The following is a 14,844-nucleotide window of genomic DNA, read 5'->3' on the forward strand; positions in this document are numbered from 1 at the left end:
GGCGCTTTTGAAATTGACATGAGTCTCATTTTTTTCCCTTTAGTAAGAAAGAGTGTATGCAATATTTTGCTTGAATGATCTGCTCCGTTATTTTTTTTGTAAAAATGTAGAACTGCATATATATTATTATCATGTGCATATGTATGAATCTGTGTATGTATTCCGCACAATTTACCGATCTTGTGCTGGACGTTTTAACGATCATATGATTGCGCGGCAATCTTAAGATTGTGGGCAAGTTTAAGATTGTGCTGGGCGTTTTAACGATTATATTATAATTGTATCATTTTTGTGAGCTCTTCAGTTTCATATTCTAATTTTAATTTTCATATCTTTGATTTGCACTTTTGAAAATATACGTGAATGTTTCTTCATGTGGGTAAAAGAATAAAGAAGGAAGTGAATTACATGATCGTTAAAACGCACAATCTTGTGCAGATCTGTAAATTGCGTGGAATATTATGAATGTTCTTCATAATATGTAAAGCGCATGGAACAATGCTTGTAACACAGAGTTGTGCGATATAAATGTCATATTATTAGTATTATAAGCGAACAGTGTAATATAACGGGTGTAAGAAAAGTGTAAGAAGGAGGGGGGGGGGGGTAAAAAGTCCCCAAAAAGGTGTAAGATTATATATATATATATTTGAACAGCCCCCGAGAAAAATATCTTTAATATCACCTTTCAAGTCAACAGTCCGTACACATCATCCTAGCTGGTGAAGGAGAAAACATTTTTTACAACCTAGTGGCCCTGCGGCAAGAGAGTAAACATCACGAAGACAATTGTCAATTCCTTTTGAAATGACCCGTCTTGTGCCAATAGTCCAGCCTGTTATCAATAATCTTGATTGTTCAAAGCCACAGCATGTGTTTCTGAATCCCTAATTTTATCTCTTTTATAAAGCACAATCTTTCCAAAAACAAAAAATACACCCATGCGCTTTGAAATGTAAAATGAAAAGTTTAATCACCACCAGAACATGAACACAATGACAGATATACCCCCCAGCCCAACTGCAAATCACTAGGGTCACTTTTTCTTCTTCAAAGTCTGATTGGCCCTGAGAATGTCTCCTGGGCTTGGATATGGTCTCTGCTGGAAAAGTGGACCCGAGGCAGTCACGTCAACACCTGTCTTGGCCTTCCCTCTTGTATCCAGTCCGTCCGTCCAGCCACCTCTGTGTATGAAATCCAGAGAAAACATATTTTTATAGTACAGTACACCAAAAAACCATTGTGCGAGTTTTGCTAAAAAAAACAACCCAGTGAAACTGAAAATACTAGAGAATAACTTCAGACTCCGTTGGTATTAAGATTTGTTTGAGATGACTAAACAGAAAAACAAGCTCCAGACAATTAAAAAATATAATATAAATGTGGTTTACCACCAAGGATACCTACCATTAGACAAGTTGTATGATAATAGAATGTTGTCCAGGCAACAGCTGTAAGTTTTCAATCTTCTTAGTCAAACCAACCGAGACACTTTACTGTTCTGCGTCTGTGCTGAGATGCACATCTTATCAGTAACTTCATACTGTGGACATTCCCGGCGGGCCGCCTAGGTCACTCAGCGTGTACTGTTAGTGTACAGCAAGCGGCCCTGGAAACGTATGTTTTCGCCGTGAATACCAAGGGGGTTCGTTTATCGATGATTAAATAACACTTTATCTTTTATGGCTTTCTATTTATAGTGTTACGTACATATGAATAACCCCCTCTCAATCTCATAAGCATTACTAATTGTTACACCCATTTGAATAGCCTTTTAGAAGTTCTTGTTGTTACGAATGATCTGGCGTTCCAATGGAAATATTATAAGTCAATTTCTGAAGGTTTTGCTCTCAAATTATTCTTTCTACCTGTACAATGGTATTCAAAACTATATAATAAGCTTATTTTTATCAGGTTATACAATTTTATATAAAATCAAGCTCATTTGAAAGATTTTGTACCGAAAAATTGAAGTCTTGTTTCCTGGTTATCCTTTCAAGCTCCTGATGTCTAAGTCAAGTGGGTCAATTTGTTTTAATTTCATTGGATGAACGTCAAGAGCTACCAACTTGGCGTGTTTTTAGTTTAGTTTAAGTAAGGTTTTACGGCACTCGCAACTGCATAAGGTCATTTGAGCGCCAAGGGATGGATGTTAGAGAAGTCCAAAACAGGATCAGGCCTACTTTGATCACCTCTCTCGCCTCAACAGCACAAATTCTACTTCGACTATCAAGGCACCCAGAAAATAGCAGTTCACAAGAGAGTGACAAACATACAAAAGAAGTACCGTAGAGGAAAAATGACGATAGTAACTTGTAAGGATGAGGAAAGAAAAAACAGTAGTACTCCCTATGTTGTTCCACACAGCATGAGCATGACAATGGTAAATCATTGGTGTGTTTTGAATGAGACGTACGCTTCGGTTTCAAACCAACGCAGGTGGTTCTAGAAGTAGGCAACAAATGCACACAAACTCAAGCAGACTGACGCACATACACTTGAGCAGCGGGAATAGGGGACCCGATCATCAAATGGATAATGCTTGGCGCGCATACGCTGATCCAGGGTCTGGACTGATGCGGGACCGGATGGAAGGCAAGGTGCCGAAATATGCTTAAAACCGGGGATGGGAGGATAACATTGGAACACTCACCGTGGGATGTCTGAGTACGATGCGGGGTCCATTGGGTCAAGCTCCTCTCTTTTATGTCCTGCAAAAACAAAAAGGATATAATAATACAACAAATCTAGTGTGATTGAAAAACCTGCTCAAGGACATTACACGAATTCTTGTGCTAATGTAACAATGGACATGGTCCTTCATCTTTAAACATGAAGGCAGTATTTTCTTCTTTTGGATTAACGCAATGGTTTTGAAAATCTTTGTTACAAACTTTCACACTTATGTCAGCATAATTTTAGGTAGTGCAAACACAACCTGTAAGCTGACTCCCGGCCTTCTGAGCACGTGGTTTGGTTTCGGTAAAATCTGGGTAAATCAGATCGCTGTTTCTTTGCTCTGTCGCTATAAAACACCAAACGATGTACACCATGAAAAAGTTGAAAAGTTAGGTGAATGGGATCTTAGTCGATTCATCAGGGGGAGAATCCATGGTGAATCATGGTCAGGCTCACAATCAGTTCTACCCTTACTTTGACACTTTAAAATAAACTGATGTTACCCTTGAGTGGATTAATGACCAATCACAATGGCATAAGGCATGCCATTTTCACTTAGATCTATCCAATTCCAATCATGAGTCTCAACAAGATCTACATCGATCCCTTAACTTCAGCTTTCCATCTCTGACCGGATACTCCTGCTGTAACACATTATTATTACCATTAACTGTACACTGCACCAATTAAAATCCAAACTGTCAGGCAAATTCTGGCATAGAGATGAAAGAAAACTGCGATGGTCAGGGAAATAAAGCATTGACGAACGCATAGTTCAATGTGATCCCATCTGATGCGGCCTAATGTGCCCTACCTGTGAAGCTTGTGATGCAAGTACAGCCGGGGGCTCATGAGTGCAATGTTTGGAGAAAACGAGCATGCCGACAAGTTCACACTTCAGCTTGATCCTGTTTGGGGCAAACATTGTACCCACCCATCATGATTTGCAATGGACATGTGCTCACATTCCCAGGATGATCTGTGATACACAATGGGCTGTACACTGATCAAAAATTTTCACTGCTTTGACGATCAGCTGCATGTGTCCAGGGTTTCTTTCTATAAATTATGATCTGAAAGGCAGGATCTTAGCTGAAAGTAGTCCTTCAGAGCAGATTCATAGCAGTGACTTTTGTGTAGTAAACATCCTGATTTCTGAATCTTAATCCTATCCGTACGTTGTGTTTTACTATCGTATCCATACGACGTGGGGAACTCTGTGCCACTACTTTCCAAAGCGGAAATTTACTCGTTAATCTGATGCATACGTTTTGCATAGCAGTCCGTCAAAAGATTTTTTGAGAAATACTGGAAGTTTCAAAGAGGTCTTCGTGCTAAAAGTATTCTAAAGTGTGAAGAATACAACCCCGGGGGTACAAAATGATCCCAGGGCGCATGGATAGGGTTAAACAGTGGAATCTTAGATAGAGACTTCTGTACAAATAAGGAGACAAACAGCATTCAATGTGGTCTGCCTACTTTGAATAGAAAGTGCCAAAAGGTTAAAGGGCAATCATAAGGGCTTTTGAAATACCAGTTAGAACTTCATACGAGAACAGAGTCAGTGCACAAACCTTTCCTCAGTTCTGGCACCCTTCCTCGGTCACGCACACGTCCTCGTTTGTCGATAAAGTCCTCCTCGTCAGACAATGATGTGTCACTGCCACTCTGAAATCACATGGAAAAGTGTTAGCTCAAGTCAATGCACTAAAATGACAGGAATAAGTCAAGGTTAATCAACAAAAGATGAGCAATTCTTGCACTCATTCTGTATCAACTAGTTTCTCCAAGGACAAAGACAGTCGCTTAATCTTTACTGTACGTCGGTATTTACTATGAAGGGTGTATGACGTGTACCAATTTTGGAATAGTTATTGTAACTCGTAATCGAGAGCGTTCCTAACTTTTTCCAAAATAGCAATGATTAAAGAGAGACTGGAGAGCTGTTTTGAGAAGGAAGGGTGAGTAAACTGGAAATATTACTTAGATAATGAGAATTATGTTGGAGTCTGGCTTCACGCTCAGCATGCAATTCTGCTACATGCAGAGCACGCAACCCTACTACATGCTCAGCAGCCTCCCCAGCATTAGATAGCGGGACCCTCACTCAGATAGCAACACATGTGCGTGCTAAAAATAGAACTTGCATCGTTGTGACCCAGCGTGCTTGCTTTACGTGTGTGTTGGCCTAGAGTCTGTAATTTTTTCCAGTGTGTACCATTGTGTCATTGGTACACGACGTACGAATAGGGGGTAAAAAAACGGTAATCAATTTCAAAGCCAGTAATGGCCATTGTTTCAATGTCGGGAATTGAGTACTTGAGGCATTTTTAGCTACTCATAGACGTGAACCTAGCCATAACAAAACGAAATGAAATTTAAAACATATTGTACCATTTTTGGTACACAGCGTACGGTAAAGGTTAAAGGACATCCAACAATTTAGAATCATGCCACTTAGTCTGCTGAACATCCCAGAATTTACAACAGACATACTGAGCCAAGCTAGTCATATTTCTAAGGCTGACTGTTAACTTCTCATTTGCGTTTTCAAAAACAGACTTTGAAGATACTTTCTAAATAAGTAGCATAAATCTGGCAGCTAATTTCATGTCAAGAGGATCTTTAAATCAGGAAATTTTGTATGATACTTTTAAAAGAAAAAAAAAGCCAAGGGCAAAACACAGCTTGGTGAAGCAGATGGAGCTAGTGTTCTATGAAAACTACGCTTGCCATGTAGTATAATCATAATGTGGCTGGTTCCTACTTACATCAGTCTCCGCTTCCTCCTGGACGGTCTCCATGGGCTCCTCACCATCACTGTCAAGGTTGCCAATTTTGCCAACTAACCCTGGAGGTTAAAAACATAATTTCAAACATTTCAATACTTTTTTAGTACAAAACATTCCTGCCATTCACATGGGCACACAATATCAATTTCATCATCCCAATTGACTGTACACAATGGAGCCACATCACTTATTTGACCATTACAAACCCATGTAAACTCGCAACCAAATAACAGTTGAAACTGTCTAAGATGGGCCACTCATTGTCAAGGAGAAAAGTTGCAGCCTTACAGTAAAGTGTCATTATAATTTTTTTAAGGCAAGGTGATAATGGAAAATGGCCATTTGTACAGGTTATTGTCTTATACAGGTGACCGTTAGAGCAATTTGGGCTGTGTATACATGTAAACAAACCATGGAAGATGACATTTTACAAAAATTACCCTTATTAGACAGCTCAAATGTTCAAAAGAGAGAAAAATCTATTTTTTAACATATTCGTAATAGGTACATTTTTGCTTTATTGGTGTAAAAGTAAAGTTGTTCCCGCATCTGTTCCAGACATTGGGGATTGCCTTGTTAGTGAGACAACTTCCGGAGCCTATTGTGGTAGGGTGCTTACTGGTGTACAGATTTCAATTTATCAATTTATCGAACAGAAAAAAAAAGAGTCTTCTTCCTGAAACATTTCTCTTTACCAAGGTTGATCAGATAAACAAATTATCTCAGGATTAGCTTGTGGCCTCTGCAGGACAGATTTGAACTTAATATAGTGCAGCCTCTCTATAGCGACATTGTCGGGGCCGGAAAAAAATGTCGTTATAGAGAGGAAATCCAAAATTACTAATGATATATAAGTAAAAGGGGAAAAAAATTGGGACCTGACACCACTTTGCTAAACAGAGGGTGTCGTTTTATCGAAGGTTGTTATAGAGAGGCTGCAATGTAGTAACACAAGCACAATATGGACAAGCATTATTTCTGAACGAACTGACTGCTCTTATCGTCCTACCTAAAGCTTCAGCAGACCTTGTGACTTGAGCTTTGGGATGTGAGGGAGACAACCAAGACACCTCGTCTGTGTTCACATTCCAATAATAGTAGCGGCCCCTGGAAACCAAAAATTTTTTGGAACATTTTGATCTAATGTTTTTAAAAAAAGGTTCAGCTTGTAACACAAAAGTCAGAAAGTATTGAATTAATACCCCCAAAAGAAGGAGAGCACTCAGTGCACTATACTAGCATCTGCGTTTGTTCCCAATAATTTTCAAGCTTTCAACTCTCTTATAGCAATATGTTGATAGAGGTAACAAAGTAAAGCACCAGAATTTCTTGTGCTCTGTTTTAAGCATCCAGAATATCATTTATAATTTGTAGTTGTAGTCATCCACAGGGTAAAAACATGAATAAAATAAAGATTTCACAATATAAAGAAATCAAAATGAGAATAGCACGGATAAATAAAAACAAAAATTAACAAATAAGGGTGTCCACCTATCCAAAGACTGGCTGTTTTAACCCTAAAATTCAAGAAGAAGTAGGCCTACAGGATATTACATGTAAATTATGGAATCACACACAATTGGGGCGTGCCGGTGTCAGTATTCGGTTTTGGTGGAGACACGCTCTAACATAACACATTTATATTTTTAAAAGGGTAGGAACAGCATTAAAAAATTAAATGACATTATGCTGTATAAACATGCAAAAAAAGAAAAATCATCAGAACAATTTTTAGAAAAATTAACACACCAACAAATTAATACACAAAAAAGAGGGAAAAATAAAAGACAGCAGACAGCAATATATAAATAGTATGTAATGTACTTATATTCTCTGCATGAAAATAGATACACATGGACATCTTAAAACTAAAAACTTATCAAAATACATGTCTAATATGTTATGAAGTAGTTTTGTTGCTTTGTCTTTTTTGAAAAATGCAAAAATCGCGGCCGTGATTCGCGGATGCTAGACTATAGTATAGAGATGGACCATTTGGTACAGGTGTTGGTGTTACTCCGACCGGGACAGGTCTCCTGAATTTTAGTCGCAATAACAACAGGCAATAAAATAGCAATGCCAATGAAAATTTAAATTTTCACTTTAGCCCTTTTTTATTTGGTACCTAAGAAAGAATTTTCAATTCTAAGAATTATGCTTCTTGAATTTTAAGGATCGGTTCATAAATAAAAAAGTTATGGGGTTGTAAAGATCGGCAAAATATGGATGACCCACATATAAGAAAATACTTCTAAAAAGTGGACCACGCAGTAGCAGATTCTGTAAGAAAATCGACGATATCTCGGTAACTAATCGGAGTGTTAGAGAGAAACTTGGCTACCCGATGTATTTTTGGGTGTAGAAATAATTTCTGCAGTCAGATTTACTACCCATTTCGTAGTTATTTTGTTATAATTAAAATTTTGGTGTACATATTACGATTTTGCGAAAAAGGGGTGTTGGGATGAGTCCATTTTATTTATAGCATCGTATCACAACATGGGATCTTTAAGAATATATGTCGGCAGCGTGACTAAATAATTGCAAAGCTTTTTAGGATGACTTTAGACCATGCCAACCGTAAAAGATAAGTTAATTCAATCTAGCTTGCCGCACAATTAAAAATTCTTTTTCCCCGTTGAGACGCGAACACCCCGAGACGAGATAACCTCACCTCGGAATACCCCCATTGCAATGTTACAGGGGAATAGAGAGAAAAACAACCGGATGCGCGCGTCCGCCATTGCCCTATTTCAAGTGACCAATGAACGAGCCCGGAATAGTCATGCAGGGATTGGTAGGTCACATACATTTGCCGCGAGAGTGAGGGGAAAATGGCCGGTCTCCATGCGAAGCCGCTTTGGATAGGGGGGTAGTCGTGCATTTATGATCGGCTTTAAACAACTACTTGACACAGAACGTTCAAATTTGAGCACACTATAGAGGATAGATAGATCTATTACCATCTCGGCGTTGAAATTCAAACTCCTTATAGTTTTCGGTGTACCTGATACGAAAGTGTTCCCGACACCAAAAGTATAGGTTAATTTTTGTGTACGAACTTTAACGTCCACATATCATTAGTTTGCCCCCATTTTCTGATTGGTTGCCAAGTTTCATTCAGATTGGTTCGGAAATAGAGCAGACCGAGGTTGACAAAGTTAGTCACCTACGCTTCGGCCGGGTCCGCAAAATCGCTTGCAAGCGGGGACCAAATTTTCGCCACGTGGGAAAGCCCGATTGGCATTGCTAAATAAAAAACTGATTTTCAATTATAATATCAATCTTGAAAAAACATTAGGCTCCATAAGTATGATACTGTGATTGTCCTCAGTTAATGTGAGAATGTTTTAGGCACTTGGTACTGTTCTAATGCAGTCAATTTGTATTCAGTATTCGGAATATATTAAAACTGCTGCCGTTTTTTTAAAAAATTGACAAGAGGTAACAGTATGGTACCGAAATTCTCAGGTGACATTATGCCTTTCACATTAAAAACTGATAAATTTGTTACGTAGCTATTTTGACAATCAATTCCTGGAACTTGAACTTACGTATCATAATCTCCAACTTCCACCCATCCACTTGGCAAAGGGTACTTCCGGAGCATTCTGTCTCGCCTTCTGATCACATCATCATCTGGATCCCATTCTCTCATTCCATATCTTTTGCGGCAGTAAGCAAGACATTCGTGGTAAGGATTGAGCCTGCAAAAGCAAAAAAAGTACAACTTCAAAAAGCTTTATTTCTGTATCGGGTAGTATGAAAGCATTCATAATTGACTAAGAATATGAGTCTCTCCACTATAATTATATGGTATGAAATGAAGTGAAAAGTGCAATCAATGAGAAAGAAAATGAAAGTAAATGGGCAACTTCATTCCAACTATTCCACCCACTTGAAGCCATTAAAAAAAAATTGCATCATTTTATTGAAACCTATTTTTACCTATCTTTCAAGCTGTGAAAATTTGGACAGTTCCCTATAGATGTCTGTGAGGGAAACTTGTAATTGTGACTTTCTACCATGAAAGAAGTGATAAAAATCAAAAGCACACAATTTTCTTTTGATTTTGAATACTATCACTTTTTCTTCAATTTGATAAAAACAATGCTCAAGTGTGTAACGATTATGGGCCACCTGTTGGGACAAGCTGTAGTATCAAAGAAAATGGGTCCATCCCCTGCGATGTCCAGTACAGCTTGAGGTATCGGAGCAGGAACAAGGGGCTGCGGTTGTGGAGGTTCCGGCTCTGGCTGGCTTACATTCTCCGGTCTTGAGGGATCATCATAATCTTCAGCAAACACCTCCTCAACTTCCTCTGTAGACATAAATATATTCTTATTGAAGGCCAAACTTACTAAATATGAGGAAAGCGAAATCAATTTAAACAACTTTTCCATACTTTATAACCATGACAAAATAGAAAAATTAAGGCTGAGAACAGTACTTTGAAAAATTTACCTTTGTATACAATTTGCCCATAGGTACGAGGGGCATACAAACAGTTTTTTACTTGACCATGAAGGAATAAAGGTAGAATGCTGAAATTTGGTACTAGTAAGCTTAGTCTTTCTCTATGTAGTCGCCTCCCACAGTTACACATTTTTGCCATCAGTGTATGACCTTGAAAAGATCTTGAGAATAGAGGGCCCTCTGTATGTCAAGAAACCGGCCTTCTACCGCTTCTTTGACCTTGAAGTGTATATGAAGCGTATTATTTGTTCTATTTCATGTTTGTTTTGTCTCGTTTCAGATGTCTAAAATGAGAATGTCGAACTGTGTTGATTAAAACCAAAACTTCTTTGGTCATCATTCTTTCTTTGTCATTCATTTTCACTATAATTTAATCAACACAATTCGATATTCTCATTTTAGACACATCGCTCAGCTGTGTGAACTGGCCGGCCACCCCTGTCTGCTGCATCAGTGGTTGCCTTCCTTGCCAGTGGAAGTGTTGCGACTTCTGTGGTGTCACTGTCTACTGTCTGCCTGAATAGTGTAAGCAGATTATATTTGAAATCAACATGTTGCCTGGCAGTCTCGGTTTCGTCAGGTCAACCACATGGGATGGGAAGGCAGTGTCCAACGTTTTGTCACTAAATCACAAGCACCGAAATTGTCACCAGCCTCCAAACTCTGCAAACTCCAAACTTATTCCGATGTATGTTCATGCCCGACTGTAGTAACTTTTTATTCTAAGTTACACATCAACCCTCCTAACCTAGACAACAAATTGCAAGCTCATCTGATTCCATCACCTTCTCCAATGATCAAACCTAAACATTATATTTCTACCACCTAACGCTTAAACATACTCTAGCCTCCAAATCATCTGAAGTTCATCGAAACTTAACTTACTTACACTTGTTGACATCCAAAGCTGGCTTTTTCGACCATATCTCAATTTTTAATTTTTTTTAAACGAAAAGAGTTGATTTGGGGATATCAAATCTCTTGCAAATTTTTGGCTTAGTGCGGGACTTCTTTTTTCAACCCCTGTACCGTGTGAGGAAGCAAAGGCAAGAGAAAAGAAGAGTGCTGCTGATGAGTCTTACAACTAAAATAAAACTGTTCAAATGTCAAATCTCAATCATGACGTAGTAACCACAATGTTGGGCAGAGCCTTCACCTATAATCCGTGTAATCATTTCCTGATCCATACCTTCATGGGGTATGTCTTTTTACCGAAACTCACGAGACTCATTGAAACTAGGCAACAAAACTCACCGAAACTGTCAATTTCTGTGTGACTGAAACTCACCAAAAGTAGTTGGCCCTCAGAATTTTTTGCTACCTTTATATAGAGCTACTTCACTAGCCTCGTCAGTGTGGACTTACTAACGGTAAGTTGTTTTTTTAAAGATTAAAATAAAAATATCTCTCTCTTTGTATGTGTGCGTGCTTACGTGAGAGAGAGAGAGGGAGAGAGAGAGAGAGAGAGAGAGACAGAGACAGAGAGAAAGAGAGAGAGAGAACCTTAAAGTTTGCAGAAAAAATATTATTTTAGGCCAATATATTACACGTCTGTCTCTTCTACACATCTTTCATTTTACGTTGAATGATATTTTCCGTTGTTGTTTTTTGTCTTTTATTAATAAGCATTTTATCTCACTTTCTTCTTCTTCTTCTCCGCCCTTAACATTTATCTTCATGATAAAAGAATGTTCTCTCCACTTCTATGATTAAAAAATTAGATATCTTAAGTACCATACTAAAAGACTGAAAGCGCTCTATGTTTCGCGTTGTCATTCCTTCTCCTTCTCCTCGATTTCCCTTCATGTCAAAAAGTGCCCATCTACATCAAATTAGACCCCCCTCACCTGTCTCTCTCTGTCCGTCTGTCTGAATATGATTTTCAGCGCTCAATATTTAGTACGAAATGGATAACTGGTAGTGGTAGCTAAGTGTGAGACGGGAGGGAAGACAAAAAAATATCAATTTATATACAAAAGTAGTCTACAACAAAGGTAACATTAAAAAAAACTTTAGATCTAGATTCTAGGATCGAAGTGACTTGGACTCGAGTCCGAATAGAGAGAAATTATATTCAGACTCTGAATTGAGTCCAGCTTGACGTCCGTTCCGACTTCCGACCCTTGTTCCTCAATCAATATTTCCAGCATTTACGAACATTTTTTCGATTATAAATTTATAATGATTTAAAGAGTTGAGACGTGAGCTTTAATATCCAGTTACTAGATCTATCTAAACTGGCCCTCCCTGCATCATTGGTATGAACAGAACGATTAAGTAGAGCTGACCTTGCCGGGGGCAAAGTTAATTATGTCGACCAATGAGACTGCACGTAGCGATCTCGCACTCTCGGCTTGCTAGGGGAAGAGGTGTTTGAAAGGGGCCAGCGCAGCTGTTGGTTTTGTGCGATGTGAAAGAAAAGAAAATTACAGAAAAACTGTAGCACAAAACAAAATGAAATAAAACACACATATAAGGAAAGAAAAATGGTGGTGGAAGTAATGATGATGCTGTAGTAGTGGTGGAAAGACCCTGAGTTGTCCGTTACTGTGTACTTACACTGCCATTGGGTAGATCTCATGTCATTGAAAATGCAGTGTTTTGACTTTTGACACAATTTATACAATCCTAGTAGTCAATTCTAGTTCTAATTCTGGTGTTACGAAAATCCCCAGACGACAGTTATATTATGGAAGTGGCTATCCTCACCTGAAGTGAGAATAAAAATATGATCGACCTCTCACTCCGGGTGAGACTTGCCAACGTTGGCTATACTCACCCAGTGTGAAACAAGACCTGTTTTTCCTAATTTTGGAATATTTTGGTGTGGATGATCAAATTGATAAAAGCAAAAGAAAAATGATGTTATAGATCTAGCACACAAGTAAGCTAATTTGTTCGTCTATAAAGATACTATGGCTATTTCACTTTTCAAATCGAGCCGAACTATGCGGGTCGCCATTTTGTTTTGCCCGGAAGTTCTCACAAGATCTGCTCCTCCCCTCTCTCTCTCTCTCTGAATACTGTCTATCGGTGTGGATGATCAAATTGACCAAAACAAAGTTAAAAAATGATTTTAAAACACAAAAGTAAATTAATTTGGTCATCTACAAAGATGCTACGGCTATTTAACTTTTCTAATCGAGCCGAACTATGCTGGTCGCAATTTTGTTTAGCCCGGAAGTTCTCGTGCTTCTCTCCTCTCTCTCTCACCACTGCCCACAGACAAAATTGCACGCTTTTAGGCTAACAGAAGTGATGGAATGTTTGTTCATGGCACAGAATTCTACAATTCTGTTTTATCACAGTGTAGAATTCTGTGGTTCAGGGCGAACGCTTCACTGGTTGGCGTAGGCTAGGCTATAACGGTGAACGCACACCAGGTGAGAATAGCCAAAAGACTCACCTGCGTTATTCGGTGCTTTTTCGGTAGTTCCCACCCCCCTTATTTGAGCCTGACCTACTTCTAGATCTAGATCTATACGTTTGATTCGCGGTGAGCTAAGATATCACACCTAACAACAGCAAAACATTAAATTGTGGTAAAATTCAGGGGGGCATGCCCCCCTGAAACCCCCCTTCCTATTTTTGTTAGGTCAGGGGCCCCCTGAAACCCCCCTACTCTTGGTGCTAAAACCCGTGAATAACAATTGCGGGGTGGGAACTACTGAAAAAGCGCCCGCTATTCTCACCCAGGGCCAGGGTGAGAATAGAGGTGGCCTATTATCTATAATATTATCATCATGTAACCTCCTTACACTCCCCAAGACTCAATCTGAGTCCGAATAAGTAAAACATTTTTTCGATCCAGAGTCCAAATAGATAAAACCTGAATAGATAAAAATTATATTCGGACTCGAGTCCAAATAGAACTCCCTTCTAGGACTCAATTTAGGTCCTATCGATAATAGGTAAGCAAAACCCGCAATTATATCTGACATGCAAAATTGCAACCGTTCCAAGAGATTCAGAAGTTTGATTACCAGGCTTCGTTGATGTCTTAGTGTCTGGTTTTGCTTCAACAATGCCTCTCTTGGAAAGCCGAGCCAACAGAGCTGCTGGCAGCGGCATTTCGCTTATGAATCAGTTGATAATCCACTAAAAATACTCAAAACAATACTTTGCAAACTCTTTCGTCAACTTTCTGCTCTTTCAAACAGAAGAGTCAAAAGGCAAATAATTTTGATTTTAAAAGTTAAAGAGCTTCAGTTCTTAAACTGTTTTCAATATATTCGTTTTCCTCTTATTGCTTCAAAATAATACAAAAATGCCTTCGTGTGAGGAAACGAGGTGCAGGGTGGTGACAAGTTTTCAAGACAACAAAAAAAAAAAGAAGAAAAACCAAGGTGAAGGTGTACTTCCACAAATATACATGTACTTGCTAGAACTTGGGCATCAGGATGTAACTGACTTAGACCGATCAATAATAACAGGATTAATTCTCTCAGTTTTAGGCTAAGGTTGTCAAACTGGTTTCGGTTTTTCATTCATCAATGCCCACTTTGATGATTTAATTTTTCTCCTGTAATTTCTCTTATACAAAAATTAAAGAAACAAAAGTATTATTTTTCTCAGAGGATAGGTCTAGGTTACAACAGCTTACTGAATTTTAGGCCTTCACACCACAAGGGTGCAACTCATAAAGTTATTACGTTAGCTTCAGGCCTTAATGAATTCTTAACACTCTGGAGACGGGGGTTGGAGGTGGAGGACAGATTGCCTTATTGTCACAATGTCATTTTTACATGAAAGAATAAAATTGATGTCAGAAAGCATATGGCTACATTTTTGCACTCATGCAGTTGACTATTCCGAGTATTCCCAAGTTTAAAGATACAAACAAGCAAACTTAGACACAGGCACACACACACACTCACACACACACACACACACACAC

The 14,844-nt window shown here is 38.7% G+C and overlaps 1 protein-coding gene across 1 annotated transcript; it reads right to left on the reverse strand.

Annotated features, from left to right (window-relative positions):
• Window positions 1–947: 947 nt before the first annotated feature.
• On the reverse strand, window positions 948–14,099 carry LOC101848182 (polyglutamine-binding protein 1). The gene is made up of 8 exons (XM_005093304.3): window positions 13,931–14,099; window positions 9,612–9,792; window positions 9,026–9,178; window positions 6,481–6,578; window positions 5,451–5,530; window positions 4,254–4,347; window positions 2,654–2,711; window positions 948–1,184 (listed from the first exon to the last, which is right to left on the reverse strand). Exons 1-8 carry the CDS (start codon window positions 14,016–14,018, stop codon window positions 1,037–1,039), a joined length of 900 nt encoding a protein of 299 aa, XP_005093361.1. The 5' UTR covers window positions 14,019–14,099; the 3' UTR covers window positions 948–1,036.
• Window positions 14,100–14,844: the final 745 nt, after the last annotated feature.

This window comes from Aplysia californica, unplaced genomic scaffold (genome assembly GCF_000002075.1).
Source record: "Aplysia californica isolate F4 #8 unplaced genomic scaffold, AplCal3.0 scaffold00061, whole genome shotgun sequence".
NCBI lineage: Eukaryota > Metazoa > Mollusca > Gastropoda > Aplysiida > Aplysiidae > Aplysia > Aplysia californica.